Genomic DNA, 14,985 nt, shown 5'->3' with positions numbered 1-14,985 from the left:
GTGCAGTATCAGACCTGGATTGGGATCACTAAGTTGCTTTGGTCGGAGTGGGAAGACCTAGACGAACGTGTCTTGATCAAATTAAGGACGTCCTGGCAAAGGGTCAGGTCAAGAGTACCCGAAACCGCCGAGCTTGCATGAAGAGAGTTATGAATGTGGATGAAGCGAAGGAGGTTTGCAGAGATCGTGGCAAGCGGAAAGAGGTAGTCTCTGCCTACCGCTCCGGGAAAGAGGCGTGATTTTATGTATTTATGTATGTAAGTTCCTTTGCAGCATCTAGGAGCTTCTAATGTTCTTTAATCAGTAGAAGACTGAAGAGAAGCAGAATTGATGCAGCTTCAGATCTGGAATGAGGTCGCAAACGTGATTAACAGCATCCAGAGAATCCTGTTGGTCTTCCAACTGCAATACTGTAGCAAAGACCTCTAAGTGAGTGCCGTCAGAGCTGGTGCAGCATTAGACCTGGAATGAGATCAAGGACTTGGTTAACAGTGTCTCAAAGCTGCTACTGGTCTTCAAGCAGTACGGGTCTGTGGAGAAGCCTGAAGGTGCAGCATCAGATGAATCAGGATGCGAAAACTGATGCTGAACGGAAGGATGAATCCTTCCTCCTGGCTTTAGTCCCGGTTGCATCTTCACCACTCCAGAGAGGAGTCCAGGGTATGCCTTTGACCGTGGACCCTGGATTGGGCGAGTCAGGTTTTTACACGAAGCGACTCCCGTCTGACCTTCGCAACCTTTGCAGGGGAATCTTACATGTATTGGATCAGCGTTACATATCCAGCTGAATGTGAGGATTTAAATTAAAATCTTATTGAACTGCTACATCATTGCCGTGTGGTTACCGGCACCGATAGAAAAAAAAAGAATAGGACCACTCTATCTCATTCCCATGGATGTCGTAAAACGCGTATAAGGTAAAGGCTTTTTAGCTTGGGATTCCTCTTTTAGGCGATGGGCTATAAAAATTCAATTTTTTAATGTATTTTCAAATTTTCAGATACAAGGAGCGATCGGAGATAGAAGCTCTATATTTCGACATCAACACGATGCAAAAGAGTTTAGTGGGCGAGACCTGGGCGCCGCTGGAGGGCCAGCTGCCCCAAGACCTGGAGAGGGCTTGGCAGCAATTGGAACAGGTATTGATTAGATCCTTGTTTGTTTGTTTGTTTGTTTGTAAACTCTTTATTGCACATAAAAATAAATAAAACAAATTACAAAACAATTATTGGATTTATAAGAATATGTACAATGGCGGACTTATCCCGAATGGGATCCTTTGAGATCCTTTGTGTGTTTTGGGAATTACGACACCGATGTGATAAAGAAAAGGACTGATGGAATATCACTTTTCCATGGATGTTGTAAAAGGCGACTGAGGGATAGGCTTATAAACTTGGGACTCTTCTTTTAGGCGATGGGCTAGCGACCTCTGTCTACTCTGCAAGGAATATAGACATGACTATATGTTATGGAATTTCGCAAAACCGTTTCTTGGTGCACTCGTTGTCCTATTCTTTTTTTTTATTAGTGCCGGGAACCACACGGCACCTATATAATCTCCTCACCTCTTTTTTTTAAATATTATATATATAATTCTGTGTGTCTGTCAGGCCGAGCATGCTCGCGAGATAGCTCTACGCACTGAGCTGTTGAGACAGCAGCGATTGGAGCAACTCAACTACAAATTCAACACGAAGGTATGTTGTGGTCTTCAGGTTACATAATACAGAGTGACATTAAAAACAACTGCATTCTTTTAAACATAGACTATACCCATGCTTCTGAGCTGTTTGAGTCAATTTTTATTTAAATTAAACGTCATCATTTTCACATTTAAAAAAACCGATACTATTATTTTAACGTTTTTAAATATCCTTTAGATGAGTACACTTTACAGTTAAATTTATGCAGTTGAATTAAAAGTCACCCTGTATAGTGAATACCAAATATTGTTTTATATACAATTAGAGACCGCCCGCGACTTCGTCCGCTTTAAAACCGTATCATAATGTAACAATCAATCCCGGAACTCCGGGATAAAAGGGAGCATATGTGTTATTTTGATTCTTCAGCTACCTACGTACAAAATTTCATCGTAATCGTAACAGGTTGACTAAGCAGATATATAAGGAGAGTATGGAGGGAAAGGTCGGAGTGGGAAGACCTAGACGAACGTATCTTGATCAAATTAAGGACGTCCTGGTAAAAGGTCAGGTCAAGAGTACCCAAAACCGCCGAAAGCTTGCATGAAGAGAGTTATGAATGTGGATGAAGAGAAGGAAGTATGCAGAGATCGTGGCAAGTGGAAAGATGTAGTGTCTGCCTACTCCTCCGGGAAAAGGCATGATTTTATGTATATATATGTATAAATACCTGACCTGACCTTTGACCAGTACGTCCCTAATTTGATCAAGGTACGTTTGTATAGGCCTTCCGACGTCCCTATTTACGATCGCGTTACTAATTCCCTCTTATTCATTATCATAACTCGACCAATGTCTCACGATATAAATAAATAAATAATAAATATATACGGGACAAATTACTCATATTGAGTAAACCTCGTAGTAAGTGCGAGACTTGTGTTTCGAGATACTAACTCAACGATACTTTGTAATAAACACTTATATAGATAAACATCCAAGACCTAGACGAATCAGAAATAGTTCTTTTCTCATCATGCCGTAACCGGGATTCGACACTGGACCTCCGGTGTCACAGACAAGCGCCGACCTTTCCCTCCACACTCTCCTCGTATATCTGCTAAGTCAACCTGCTCTCAGGCCACAGAGGCCTTGGTAACGATGTGTTGTCTCCGCAATTCCAGTCGGTGCTCCGCAAGGGTTACCTGAAGGAGATGGTGCTGGTGCTCTCGGACCCCCGCTACGGCTCCAACCTGGCGCAGGTGGACGCCACCGTGAAGAAACACGAGGCAATCTCCGCTGACATCCTCGCCAGGTATTAATTTTGCATACATACATAATATGATCACGTCTTTATCCCTTACGGGGTAGACAGAGCCAACAGTCTTGAAAAGACTGATAGGGCCACGTTCAGCTGTTTGGCTCAATGATAGAATTGAGATTCAAATAGTGACGGGTTGCTAGCCTGTCGCTCAAGAAGGATCCCCAATTTAAAAGCCTATGCCTTAGTCGCCTTTTACGTCATCCACGAGATAGTCAACCAAATACATACATAAAATCACGCCTTTTTCCCGGAGAGGTAGGCAGAGAATACATGTACATCCCGGGAACCACTTTATATTTAAATGTTGCTTACGACTTAACTAAACACTTACAGAACGGAACGCTTCGAGGACTTGTCCGCCATGGCGGCGGAACTGGTCCGCGAGAACTATCACGGCGCGGAAGCTGTCTCCCGCACGGAGAAAGCTGTGCTGCAGCGCTGGCAGGAGCTGCTGGAGCTGCTGGAGCGCCACCGGGCTTCTCTGTCCAGGCTGGCCTTGCTGATGGCTCTGCTGAGGGAAGCTGACGCCAATGAGCACACCCTGGCCGAGATGAAGGTTGGTCCACCTCTTTCTGTCCTGCTGCAGAAGTATAGAGTACAGACAGCTGTGATATGAAGCTGGCAGGAGCTGCTGGAGCGGTACTGGGCTTCTCTGTCCAGGTTGGCCTTGCTGATGCCTCTGCTGAGGGAAGCTGACGCCAATGAGCACACCCTGGCCGAGATGAAGGTGGGTCCACCTCTTTCCCTCGTGCTGCAGAAGTATAGAGTACAGACAGCTGTGATATAAAGCGGGCAGGAGCTGCTGCAGCTGTTTGAGGCTTCTCTGTCCAGGCTGGCTTTGCTGATGCCTCTGCTGAGGGAAGCCATTGCCAATGAGCACACCCTGGCTGAGATGAAGGTGGGTCCACCTCTGTCACTCATGCTTCAGCAGAAAAGAGTACAGAGAGCTGTGATATAAAGCGGGCAGGAGCTGCTGCAGCTGCTGGAGCGGTACTGGGCTTCTCTGTCCAGGCTGGCCTTGCTGATGGCTCTGCTGAGCGAAGCTGACGCCAATGAGCACACCCTGGCCGAGATGAAGGTTGGTCCACCTCTTTCTCTCATGCTGCAGCAGTATAGAGTACAGACAGCTGTGATATGAAGCTGGCAGGAGCTGCTGCAGCTGTTTGAGGCTTCTCTGTCCAGGCTGGCCTTGCTGATGGTTCTGCTGAGGGAAGCTGACGCCAATGAGCACACCCTGGCCGAGATGAAGGTGGGTCCACCTCTGTCACTCATTCTGCAGCAGTATACAGTACAGACAGCTGTGATATGAAGCTGTCAAGAGCTGCTGGAGCTGCTGGAGCGCCACCGGGCTTCTCTGTCCAGGCTGGCCTTGCTGATGGCTCTGCTGAGGGAAGCTGACGCTAATGAGCACACCCTGGCCGAGATGAAGGTTGGTCCACCTCTTTCTCTCCTGCTGCAGAAGTATAGAGTACAGACAGCTGTGATATGAAGCTGGCAGGAGCTGCTGGAGCGCCACCGGGCTTCGCTGTCCAGGCTGGCCTTGCTGATGCCTCTGCTGAGGGAAGCTGACGCCAATGAGCACACCCTGGCCGAGATGAAGGTGAGTCCATCTCTTTCTCTCGTTCTGCAGCAGTATAGAGTACAGACAGTTGTGATATGAAGCCGGCAGGGGCTGCTGCAGCTGTTGGAGATGCTGGAGCGACACCGAGCTTCTCTTTCCACTGTATGTCTTTCCTATGAGTGCCGTGTAGTATCCAGCACTTTAAAAGCGAGTAAGGGATAGGCTTATAAACTTGGGATTCTTCTTGTAGGCGATGGGCTAGCAACCTGTCACTATTTAAATCTCAATTCTATCATTAAGCCGAACAGCTGAACGTGGCCGACCAGTCTTTCCAAGACTGTTGGCTCTGTCCACCTCGCAAATAATATAGACGTGACCATACATATGTATGTATGTATGTATTTCTTAATACATTATTATAAATATTCAATCCTTAATTTTTTTTTCGTCCAGGCCCAATTCCAATCCGAGGAGGTGGGCCGCCACCTGTCGGACGTGGAGCGGCTGCTGCAGGCGCACGCGCTGCAGGAGCTGCAGCTGGGCGCCGCGGACGAGAGCATCCGCCGGCTGGTGCGCCAGGGCGCCGCGGCGGACGGCGCCGCGCAGCACAAGCAGCAGCTCGCTCAGCAGCTGCAGCACCTGGAGGAGTCCTATGACAGGTGCGGGGATGTTGAGTGTGGTTTCAGGGGGGGGGGGGGGATACTTATCTGATAATACTGGAACTTCTAAGTGTCTGTAGTGGGGTTTAGTTCGCTGGAGAGCGGGAGAGGGCGCCGCGCAGCAGCTGCAGCACCTGGAGGAGTCCTATGACAGGTGCGGGGATGTTGAGTGTGGGTTCAGGGGGGGGGGGGCATGGAAGGAGACTTTTGGCTCTTGACCACCCCTGTCTGATAGTACCCATAATTCATAACGTCAACATGCATTTATAATCACGTCTAATGTATATCCCTTGCGGGGTAGACAACAGTTACAAAGAATTATTTGTGGCTGTGTTTCTTTGTATGTACTTTCTAACATTATTTTTAAGATTTTATTTTACTAACAAAAATTGATCCAAAGTTGGTCTTGAATAAATGATTAAATAAAATTAAAATAAAATAAATGATAGGCCACGTTCAGCCGTTTGGCTTAATGAATGAATTGAGATTCAATTGGTAGCCCTTAGTCGTCTATTACGACATCCATGGGGAATATATGAAGTGGTCCCATTTTAAAGTGCAGTGAACCGCACGGCTTACAAAATTTGGAACATAATCAATACAATCAGTATACACAATAGTGTGCGCAGTTCAAATAACAATGTATAATTAATTTCAGTCTTGTGGCAGCCGCGAAGGACCGCAAAGCGAGATTGGAAGACGCTAGGAACCTCTACCAATTCTTGGAAGACCATGACGAGGAAGAAGGTGAAGCTTTATTATTTTTCTTCTTACTGACTATAGTCCCGGTTGCATCCTCACCAGTCTGGAGAGGAGCTCGGGGTGTGCCTTTGACCATGGATCCTGGATTGAGTGAGTCAGGTTTTGACACGAAGCGACTCCCGTCTGACCTCCGCAACCTTTGCATGTAAACCTAACCCGTATTGGATCGATCATGGTTACACATCCAGTTGCCTGAATATGCAGGTTACATCACGATGTTTACCCTCACCGTAAGTGCATCGGTTAGTATTCAAACTAATGTACATAACTTCGAAAACAGTCATTGGCACATGGCCGAGGTTGGATTTGAACCTATGCCTTTTTTGTGCCACACGCATTCACAATGATGACATTTTTTTTAACAGGATGGGTGACCGACAAACAGCGGATCTGCCGGGCGGAAGTGGCGGCTAAAGATCTCCGCGGCGTTCTCGCGCTCAGACAGAAACACACTGCGCTCGCGCACGAGCTGAGGGCCAGGGACCACGTGGCCCAGAGGCATAGGGCCAAAGGGCAGAGGTACGTAAGAGGAGAGTACAGTTCAGACGTAAATCTGGGCGGATAACGATATTTGTCTATAGGAACTTGAAATTCTATTGACAGGTTCCTACATACATACATATAGTCACGTCTATATCCCTTACGGGGTAGACAGAGCCAATAGTCCCGAAAAGACTGAATGGCCACGTTCAGCTGCTCGGCTTAATGATGGAATTGAGATTCAAATAGTGACATGTTGCTAGCCCATCGCCTAAAAAAAAGGATCGCAATTTTATAAGCCTATCCCTTAGTCGCCTTTTACGACATCCATGGGAAAGAGATGGGGTGGTCTTATTCTTTTTTGTTTTGTATTTGTGCCGGGAACCACACGGCACTGACAGGTCCTACACGTATTTAATAGGCCTGTCGACGCCCGCCGCCTGTAGTCCTCGTGGTCGTAGCGGGGTAGACGTACAATATTTCACATGTATGAGTCCGCCGTGATATGCCTGGTCGAGTGTTGTAGCGGAAGGAAGTGACGTGAGCGATGCGCGGTACGCGGCCGTGCGCCCGCGCATACCGCAGTGTTCCCCGCTAAAGAATGGCTCCCAAATGTTGGGGAGCCGTGGCAGGCCACTTATAAAAAGTGATGAATTTAACGCCACCTACAAAAGAATTCAGGTTTTTCGCAAATTCCACGGGATATTTCTAATCCCACGGGAACTACAGTTTTGACCGGGACGAAAAGAACACTATGTTCTTCTGCAAACTCTTAATTATATATACGTGAATAAACAATAAATAAAGAAGAATAATTCAGTAGATAACCCGTGACGACGTAACAAACAAACAAATATATATATTATAAGTTGCTTAATGATAAGCTGAACGTAACCGAACGGTCTTTTCAAGACTGCTGGCTCTGTCTACCCGGCAAGGGATAAAGACGTGATTGTATATATATATATATATATATATATATATTATATATTGTCTATATAATATATATATATATTAGTTGACATGTAAAATATGAGTTTAAAAATGCATTTTCTAATTCACAGTTTGATAGACGCGAAGCATCCGAAGAGTGCGGAAATAGAGAGGAGATTGTCTTCCCTGAACCAGCAGTGGGAGGTGCTCAGAGAGCTGGCGGCGGCCAGGGAGAAGCTGTTGGCAGACGCTGCTGAGGCTCATCAGGTATAACATACATACATACATATAAACGGTAACTAATATGATATTTTTTATCACCATCGAAAGCTGGTTATTAGAATAGAATAGATTTATTTTCAAAATTGGACACAAGGTATCACTTATTGACGTCACATCACTTAAATCCAATTATAACTGCAGCATTTTCATCGGACGTCAATTTGCAAATGTAGATCTCTTAAATCTACATTACACATTAATCTATACTAATATTATAAAGCTGAAGAGTTTGTTTGTTTGATTGAACGCGCTAATCTCAGGAACTTCTGGTTCGTATTGAAGACCATTTATCGAGGAAGGCTTTAGGCTATATAACATCACGCTATAAGGAGCGAAGAAATAATGGAAAATGTGAAAAAAAAAACGGGAAAAATTATTCATCCTTGAGGGCTTCAATACATACATAAAATCACGCCTCTTTCCCGGAGGGGTAGGCAAAGAGACTATCTCTTTCCACTTGCCACGATCTCTGCACACTTCCTTCGCTTCATCCACATTCATAACTCTCCTCATGCAAGCTCGGCGGTTTCGGGTACTCTTGACCTGACCCTTTACCAGGACGTCCTTAATTGAAGACGTGGGAAGACCTGTATACTATATTTATTTATTAATTTCTCCTCGGGCAGTTCTACGCGGACGCGAACGAGTCCGAGTCGTGGATGAAGGAGAAGCGCGCGCTGGTGGCGACGCCGGACTGCGGCCGCGACGCGCCCGCCGCCGCCGCGCTGCTGGCGCGCCACCGGCCGCTGCACGGCGACGTGCGCGCGTACGGCGCCGAGCTGGCCGCGCTCGCTGCGCACGCGCACCGGCTGCTCGACGCCGGCATACACACGTTGCAGGTCAGTTGTGAGGTTTTTCCTAGCGATTCTTTGGCCGATTGCGAGGTAAATGACGTGATTTTTTGCTACTAGTCTTTATAAGGACAGCGCTTATTTGCTGGTAGAATATGTATATCTAAATTAATTTAAATAATTATTTTTTTTACTTTCCCTTATGGGACATTTCAAACGTCACTAAATTATCATCTATTTTTCATACCCCTTAGCGATAAGGGTTGTCCACCCTTAACATTTTTTTAACTAGAAATTAATAGTTGTTTAAACGTTGTTTTGCCATATAAATTAATTATATGGCAAAACAACGTTTGCCGGGACAGCTAGTAATTTTATAAAAATATAGCTGTCATTATTAAATCCACCCGTTATACTACTCCGGCCGTGTGGTTCCCGGCACCATTACAAGAAAGAATAGGACCACTCCATCTCTTTCCTACGGATGTCGTAAAAGGCGACTAAGGGATAGGCTTATAAACTTGGGATTCCTATTTTAGGCGATGGGCTAGCAACCTGTCACTATTTGAATCTCAATTCTATCTTAAAGCCAAATAGCTGAACGTGGCCTATCAGTCTTTACAAGACTGTTGGCTCTGTCTACCCCGCAAGGGATATAGACGTGATTGTGTGTGTGTGTGTGTGTGTGTTATACTACTCAAATTCAAATAATGACAGTTTATATATAGTCTCATATAAATGTTGCTGTCATTTCTATAATAAATCCACCTGTTAAACTCACTCTTTTTTAACTCTTTCTCTTTTCTTTTCCCCTCTCAACAGTTACCAACAGAAGTGGAGTCCAACCCGGCGATGGAGGAAGAGGAGTGGGTGAACGAGTCCCGGCTGGTGCCCACCGAGGTCTGGGAGGAGGAGCCGGTGGAGAGGCTGGAACACCGCACTGTCACAGAGGAGAGGAGCGTGCCGCAGGTGAGATGAGTGTGTGTGTGGGTGTATGTCTGTTTGTATGTCTGTCTGTATGTTTGTTTGTATGTCTGTCTGTCTGTTTGTTTGTTTGTCTGTCTGTCTGTCTGTATGTTTGTATGTCTGTCGGTCTGTTTGTGTGTCTGTCTGTCTGTCTGTATGTTTGTTTGTATGTTTGTCTGTCTGTATGTCTGTCTGTATGTCTGTGTACGATTGAATAAGGGTTACTATGGTTTGTACTACTGTTTAAAGGAAAACCAACGTGTAGACGGGATGATTGTTTATTTGCAACTGATTCACATAATGACAACTCCTATCAATTGGACAATGCATTTGAACATAGAACAGTCTGTTTGTCTGTTTGTTTGTGTAAACTTCCCATGTAAGTCGTGAACGGCGGTTAAGGGATAGGCTGATAAACTTTGAATTCTTCTTGTAGGTGATGCTAGCGACCTGTCACTATTTAAATCACATTTCTGTCGTTGAGCCATACTGAGCGTGGCCTTTGTAATGGCTCTTGGGATTCTTATTTAGGCGATGGGCTACCACTAAGTAGTCACTATTTGAATCTCAAGCCAAATAGCTGAGCGTGGCCAATCAGTAATTTTCAAGACTGTTGGCTGTGTCTACGTCTGTCTGATATAGACGTGACCATATGGATGTATGTATGTAATAAATTTTAATTTCCCTACAGGTGAAAGCTCTATACGCGTTCAGCGGCCAGGGTATCACCATCAGCAAGGGTGAAGTGATGTTCCTCATCAACAAGACGAACCCGGACTGGTGGTCGGTCCGGAAAGCTGACCGGACGGACGGTTTCGTTCCGGCTAATTACGTGAGAGAGATCGAGCCTAGAGTTGTACCGGTGAGTGTGTGTGACTCTCTGTACCCCGCTAGGTGGGTTTCCTTATCGACAAGTGGTAACCGGACCGGTGGTCGGTCCGGAAAGCTGACCGGACGGACGGTTTCGTTCCGGCTAACTACGTGAGGGAGATTGAGCCTAGAGTTGTACCGCTAGGTGTGGCTCTGTCTACCCTGCTAGGTGGGTTTCCTCATCGACAAGACGAACCCGGACCGGTGGTCGGTCCGAAAAGCTGACCGGTTCCGGCCGGTGAGTGCTCTCTGTCTGCCCGGCAGGTGTGGCTCTGTCTACCCTGCTAGGTGGGTTTCCTTATCAACAAGTGGAAACCGGACCGGTGGTCGGTCCGGAAAGCTGACCGGACGGACGGTTTCGTTTCGGACAACTACGTGAGGGTCATTAATAACAAATTCAATTGAAACCAGTGTGGTACTGGTGAGTGTGGCTCTCTTTACCCCGCTAGGTGTGGCCGTAGGTATATTTAACTAGCGGCCGCCCGCGACTTCGTCCGCGTGGAATTAATCCCGCGGGGACTCCGGGATAAAAAGTAGTCTATATGTTATTGTGGGTCTTCAGCTACCTACCTACATCGCAAATTTCATTGTAATCGGTTCAGAAGTTTTTGCGTGATAGTGTAACAAACATCCATACTGACATCTTGACATACTCACAAACTTTCGCATTTATAACATTAGAAGGATTTCAACACTGTTTTAAAAATCTACTTTTATTTACTTTGTAGAAGTTGAAGCTCCGCTCGCTCTGCATTGCAGTGGTCAAAAGTTACCAAGCGTAGCCTAAAATTTACTTAGAAACTTTTATAGTACGTATGCCAAAAATCAATTATGCCTTAGACCTGTTTTGCCAAAATATTGTACGTCAAAACCGTATATGCCAATAAATAAATAAAAATTAATTTATTTCATTTACCACAAAGTGTATAAAGATACATTGTTAGGATTCTCTAGTAAGCAAAAAATGCTTGTGTACCTTTTGTGTCCAATGAATCCAATGAAGAATACAAACTTATTTATGCGTCCTTTCTTCCCAATTCCCCACAGGTGCAAGTACGCCGCCCGGAAAAAGTGCGCACCGTCCAGCGCGTGAAGAAGACGGTGCTTGTGAAGCAGGTGGTGCCCGTGCGCAGGGCGCGGCCCGCCACCCGCCGCGGCTCGCGCGCCGCGCCCGGCCCGCTCAGCGCCGGCGTGCGGGACACCATGCGCGGCCTGCAGGACAGATACGGTGGGCATCACCAGCTCCAATCATTACCAGCTCCAGTCATTGCCAGCTCCAATCATTACCAGCTCCAGTCATTACCAGCTCCAATCATTATCAGCTCCAATCATTGCCAGCTCCAATCATTGCCAGCTCCAATCATTGCCAGCTCCAATCATTGCCAGCTCCAATCATTGCCAGCTCCAATCATTGCCAGCTCCAATCATTGCCAGCTCCAATCATTGCCAGCTCCAATCATTGCCAGCTCCAATCATTACCAGCTCCAATGCCAGCTCCAATCATCACCAGCTCCAATCATTGCCAGCTCCAATCATTACCAGCTCCAATCATTGCCAGCTCCAATCATTACCAGCTCCAATGCCAGCTCCAATCATCACCAGCTCCAATCATTGCCAGCTCCAATCATTGCCAGCTCCAATCATTGCCAGCTCCAATCATTGCCAGCTCCAATCATTGCCAGCTCCAATCATTGCCAGCTCCAATCATTGCCAGCTCCAATCATTGCCAGCTCCAATCATTGCCAGCTCCAATCATTGCCAGCTCCAATCATTGCCAGCTCCAATCATTGCCAGCTCCAATCATTGCCAGCTCCAATCATTGCCAGCTCCAATCATTGCCAGCTCCAATCATTGCCAGCTCCAATCATTACCAGCTCCAATGCCAGCTCCAATCATTGCCAGCTCCAATCATTACCAGCTCCAATCATTGCCAGCTCCAATCATTACCAGCTCCAATGCCAGCTCCAATCATCACCAGCTCCAATCATTGCCAGCTCCAATCATTGCCAGCTCCAATCATTGCCAGCTCCAATCATTGCCAGCTCCAATCATTACCAGCTCCAATCATTGCCAGCTCCAATCATTACCAGCTCCAATCATTACCAGCACCAATCATTGCCAGCTCCAATAATTGCCAGCTCCAATCATTACCAGCTCCAATCATTGCCAGCTCCTATCATTACCAGCTCCAATCATTACCAGCTCATTGCCAGCTCCAATCATTGCCAGCTCCAATCATTGCCAGCTCCAGTCATTACCAGCTCCAGTCATTGCCAGCTCCAATCATTGCCAGCTCCAATCATTGCCAGCTTCAATCATTACCAGCTCCAATCATTGACCCATTCAATAATTCATACAATACGGTCACGTCTATATGTGGACAGAGCCAACAGTCCTGAAAAGACTGATAGGCCACGTTCAGCTGTTTGGCTTAATGATGAAATTGAGATTCGAATAGTGACAGGTTGCTAGCGCATCGCCTAAAGAAGAATTCCAAGTTTGTAAGCCTATCCCTTAGTCGCCTGTTACGACAGCCATGGGAAAGAGATGGAGTGGTCCTATTCCTTTTTTTCATTAGTACCGGTAACCACACGGCACAATTCATTCGATAATTCATGTGTACTTACATATTTAAAGAAAAAATTAAAAAAACGACACATCGCGGCCTGCAGACCAGATACGGTCGGCATTACCTGCTCCTCCTTGTCCATTCAAATTAGAATAGATTAGATTTATTTGCCATGCCGTGTGGTTCCCGGCACCAATATAAGAAATAATAGGACCACTCCGAAAAGGCGACTATGGGATAGGCTAATAAAGTTGGGATTCTTCTTTTAGGCGACAGGTTAGCAACCTGTCACTATGGTTATATGTATGTAAGTATAGATTTATTTTCAAAATTGGATACAAGGTATATAAGAAAGTTTAGAAATATAAGCCTCTTAATACTAAAAACATTGTAATCATATTTTTGGCCTTCCAGTAGTGTGTCAGTATTGGCCTGCCTTACGTATGGAAGGGTAAATTTTACGAATTGGGTCTTATTAGCAATTAATAGAAGATTGTTGGTTGAAAACCAATTAAATATGACCGATGATATATTATTTACCGAATTTACATTTTCGCTATGGCGATCTTATTTAAATATCAAAGATGTGTCATCGGCAAACAACACTATGCCAGCCTGTTTTTCCACCATTGAAGGCAAGTCATTGGCATATACCAAGAAGAGGAATGGTCCTAATATTGAACCCTGAGGAACACCCATTCCGACGCTTGATCCGCTTCACTTAAGAACATTAATGTGTACTGTTTGAAGCCTATGAGTCAAATAGGATGCCATTAGTTCATTTGGTTTGTGGTCAAACCTATATTGACTTAGTTTGCTCAAAAGTGTCTAATGATCAACGCTATCAAATGCTTCAGAGAGATCGCAAAAGACTCCAAAATTTATTATGTAACCGGTCTATAAAGTAAGTACTTACGGTCCATTACCTCAGGCACTGAAACAAAGGCAGAGATAGTCACGCCTCCCCACCGACAGAGACATTTCCATACTTGTGTATTATTTATTGAATTTTTATTTATTTCAACACCAGACGAGCTCCTAACACTGTCGGAGCAGCGTCGCGCCGCTCTAGAAGACGCTATAAAACTCTACTCGTTCTTCGCGGAATGCGATGACTTTGACAAGTGGGTGCGCGAGAAAGAGAAGATGCTGCGGACGGAAGACAGGGAGGACAGCGTCGACACGGCCAAGAGGAAGTACGAGGTGAGTGTGCGTTGTATTATGTTTAACATACATACATACATATAGTCACGTCTATATCCCTTGAGGCTAACTCAATCTGTGTAATTTGTTCCGTATATACAAAAAAAAAAGGCGGACTTATCGCTAATCCAATCTCTTCCAGTCAACCTTTGGGTGGAAGGAAACCAAACAGGAGATTGGCGTTTGCGCAGAGCGAGATAAATAGATGTTTAAACATAATACCGTACCGTGTGGTTCGCGGCACCTATACAAAAATAATAGGACCATTCCATCTCTTTCCCATGGATGTCGTAAAAGGCGACTAAGGGATCGGCTTGTAGACTTGAGATTTTTCTTTTAGGCGATGGTCTGGCAGCCTGTCACTATTTGAATCTCAATTCTATCATTGTTGGCTCTGTCTACTCCGCTATTGATATAGACGTGACTATTCGTGTATATGTATGTATCAAAAATACCAGTCGGCCACGTTTAGCTGTTTGGCTTAATGATGGCATCGCCTTAAAGATGAATCCCAAGTTTATAAGCTTACCCTTTAGTCCCCTTTAGTCTTTTACGACATCCATGGTAAAGAAATTGAGTGGTCATAATTACTTTTCCATTGGTGTACACGGCACTATAAGTATAAATATAAATTGATAATACGTATTATTCGTATTATCAATTTATACTTATTATTATTCCTTTCACAGAAATTCGTAACGGACCTGTCAGCTGCTTCGAAACGGCTGGAGCACATCGACTCGGCCGCCGAGGAGCTCGTAGCGGCCGACCACGGGCAAGCGGCCAAGGCGACGGCCAGGAAACAGCAGCTGCACCAGCAGTGGAACAAGCTGTTGATGCTGAAGCAGCAGAAGGAGAAGAGTCTGGAGGGGGCTTCCAGGTAACCCTCATTAAGGTGGACAGAAGCCAACGGTGTTGAATAGACCGATTTGAATAGTG

The 14,985-nt window shown here is 45.6% G+C and overlaps 1 protein-coding gene across 4 annotated transcripts in view; it reads left to right on the top strand.

Moving 5' to 3' along the window:
• The window catches only part of LOC106138957 (spectrin beta chain, non-erythrocytic 5), an 81,731-nt gene that overhangs the window by 3,844 nt on the left and 62,902 nt on the right, over positions 1-14,985 (top strand). For 2 of the 4 annotated variants that reach the window (XM_060953274.1, XM_060953273.1), the window contains 14 exons: positions 1,001-1,139; positions 1,614-1,700; positions 2,831-2,961; positions 3,304-3,526; positions 4,985-5,190; positions 5,849-5,937; positions 6,318-6,471; positions 7,497-7,632; positions 8,274-8,486; positions 9,261-9,407; positions 10,096-10,266; positions 11,322-11,502; positions 13,874-14,046; positions 14,736-14,926. In XM_060953274.1, coding sequence (XP_060809257.1) covers positions 1,001-1,139; positions 1,614-1,700; positions 2,831-2,961; positions 3,304-3,526; positions 4,985-5,190; positions 5,849-5,937; positions 6,318-6,471; positions 7,497-7,632; positions 8,274-8,486; positions 9,261-9,407; positions 10,096-10,266; positions 11,322-11,502; positions 13,874-14,046; positions 14,736-14,926 — 2,241 coding nt within the window. Of the gene's footprint in view, positions 1-1,000; positions 1,140-1,613; positions 1,701-2,830; positions 2,962-3,303; positions 3,527-3,846; positions 3,869-4,470; positions 4,571-4,984; positions 5,191-5,848; positions 5,938-6,317; positions 6,472-7,496; positions 7,633-8,273; positions 8,487-9,260; positions 9,408-10,095; positions 10,267-11,321; positions 11,503-13,873; positions 14,047-14,735; positions 14,927-14,985 lie in introns of those variants that run through there. The other 2 variants (XM_060953276.1, XM_060953275.1) reach the window with 2 other exon arrangements.

Source organism: Amyelois transitella, chromosome 31 (genome assembly GCF_032362555.1).
Source record: "Amyelois transitella isolate CPQ chromosome 31, ilAmyTran1.1, whole genome shotgun sequence".
Classification (NCBI taxonomy): Eukaryota; Metazoa; Arthropoda; class Insecta; order Lepidoptera; family Pyralidae; genus Amyelois; species Amyelois transitella.
The sequence above is the reverse complement of the archived record's forward strand: the minus strand, read 5'-3'. Positions and strand labels throughout refer to the sequence as shown.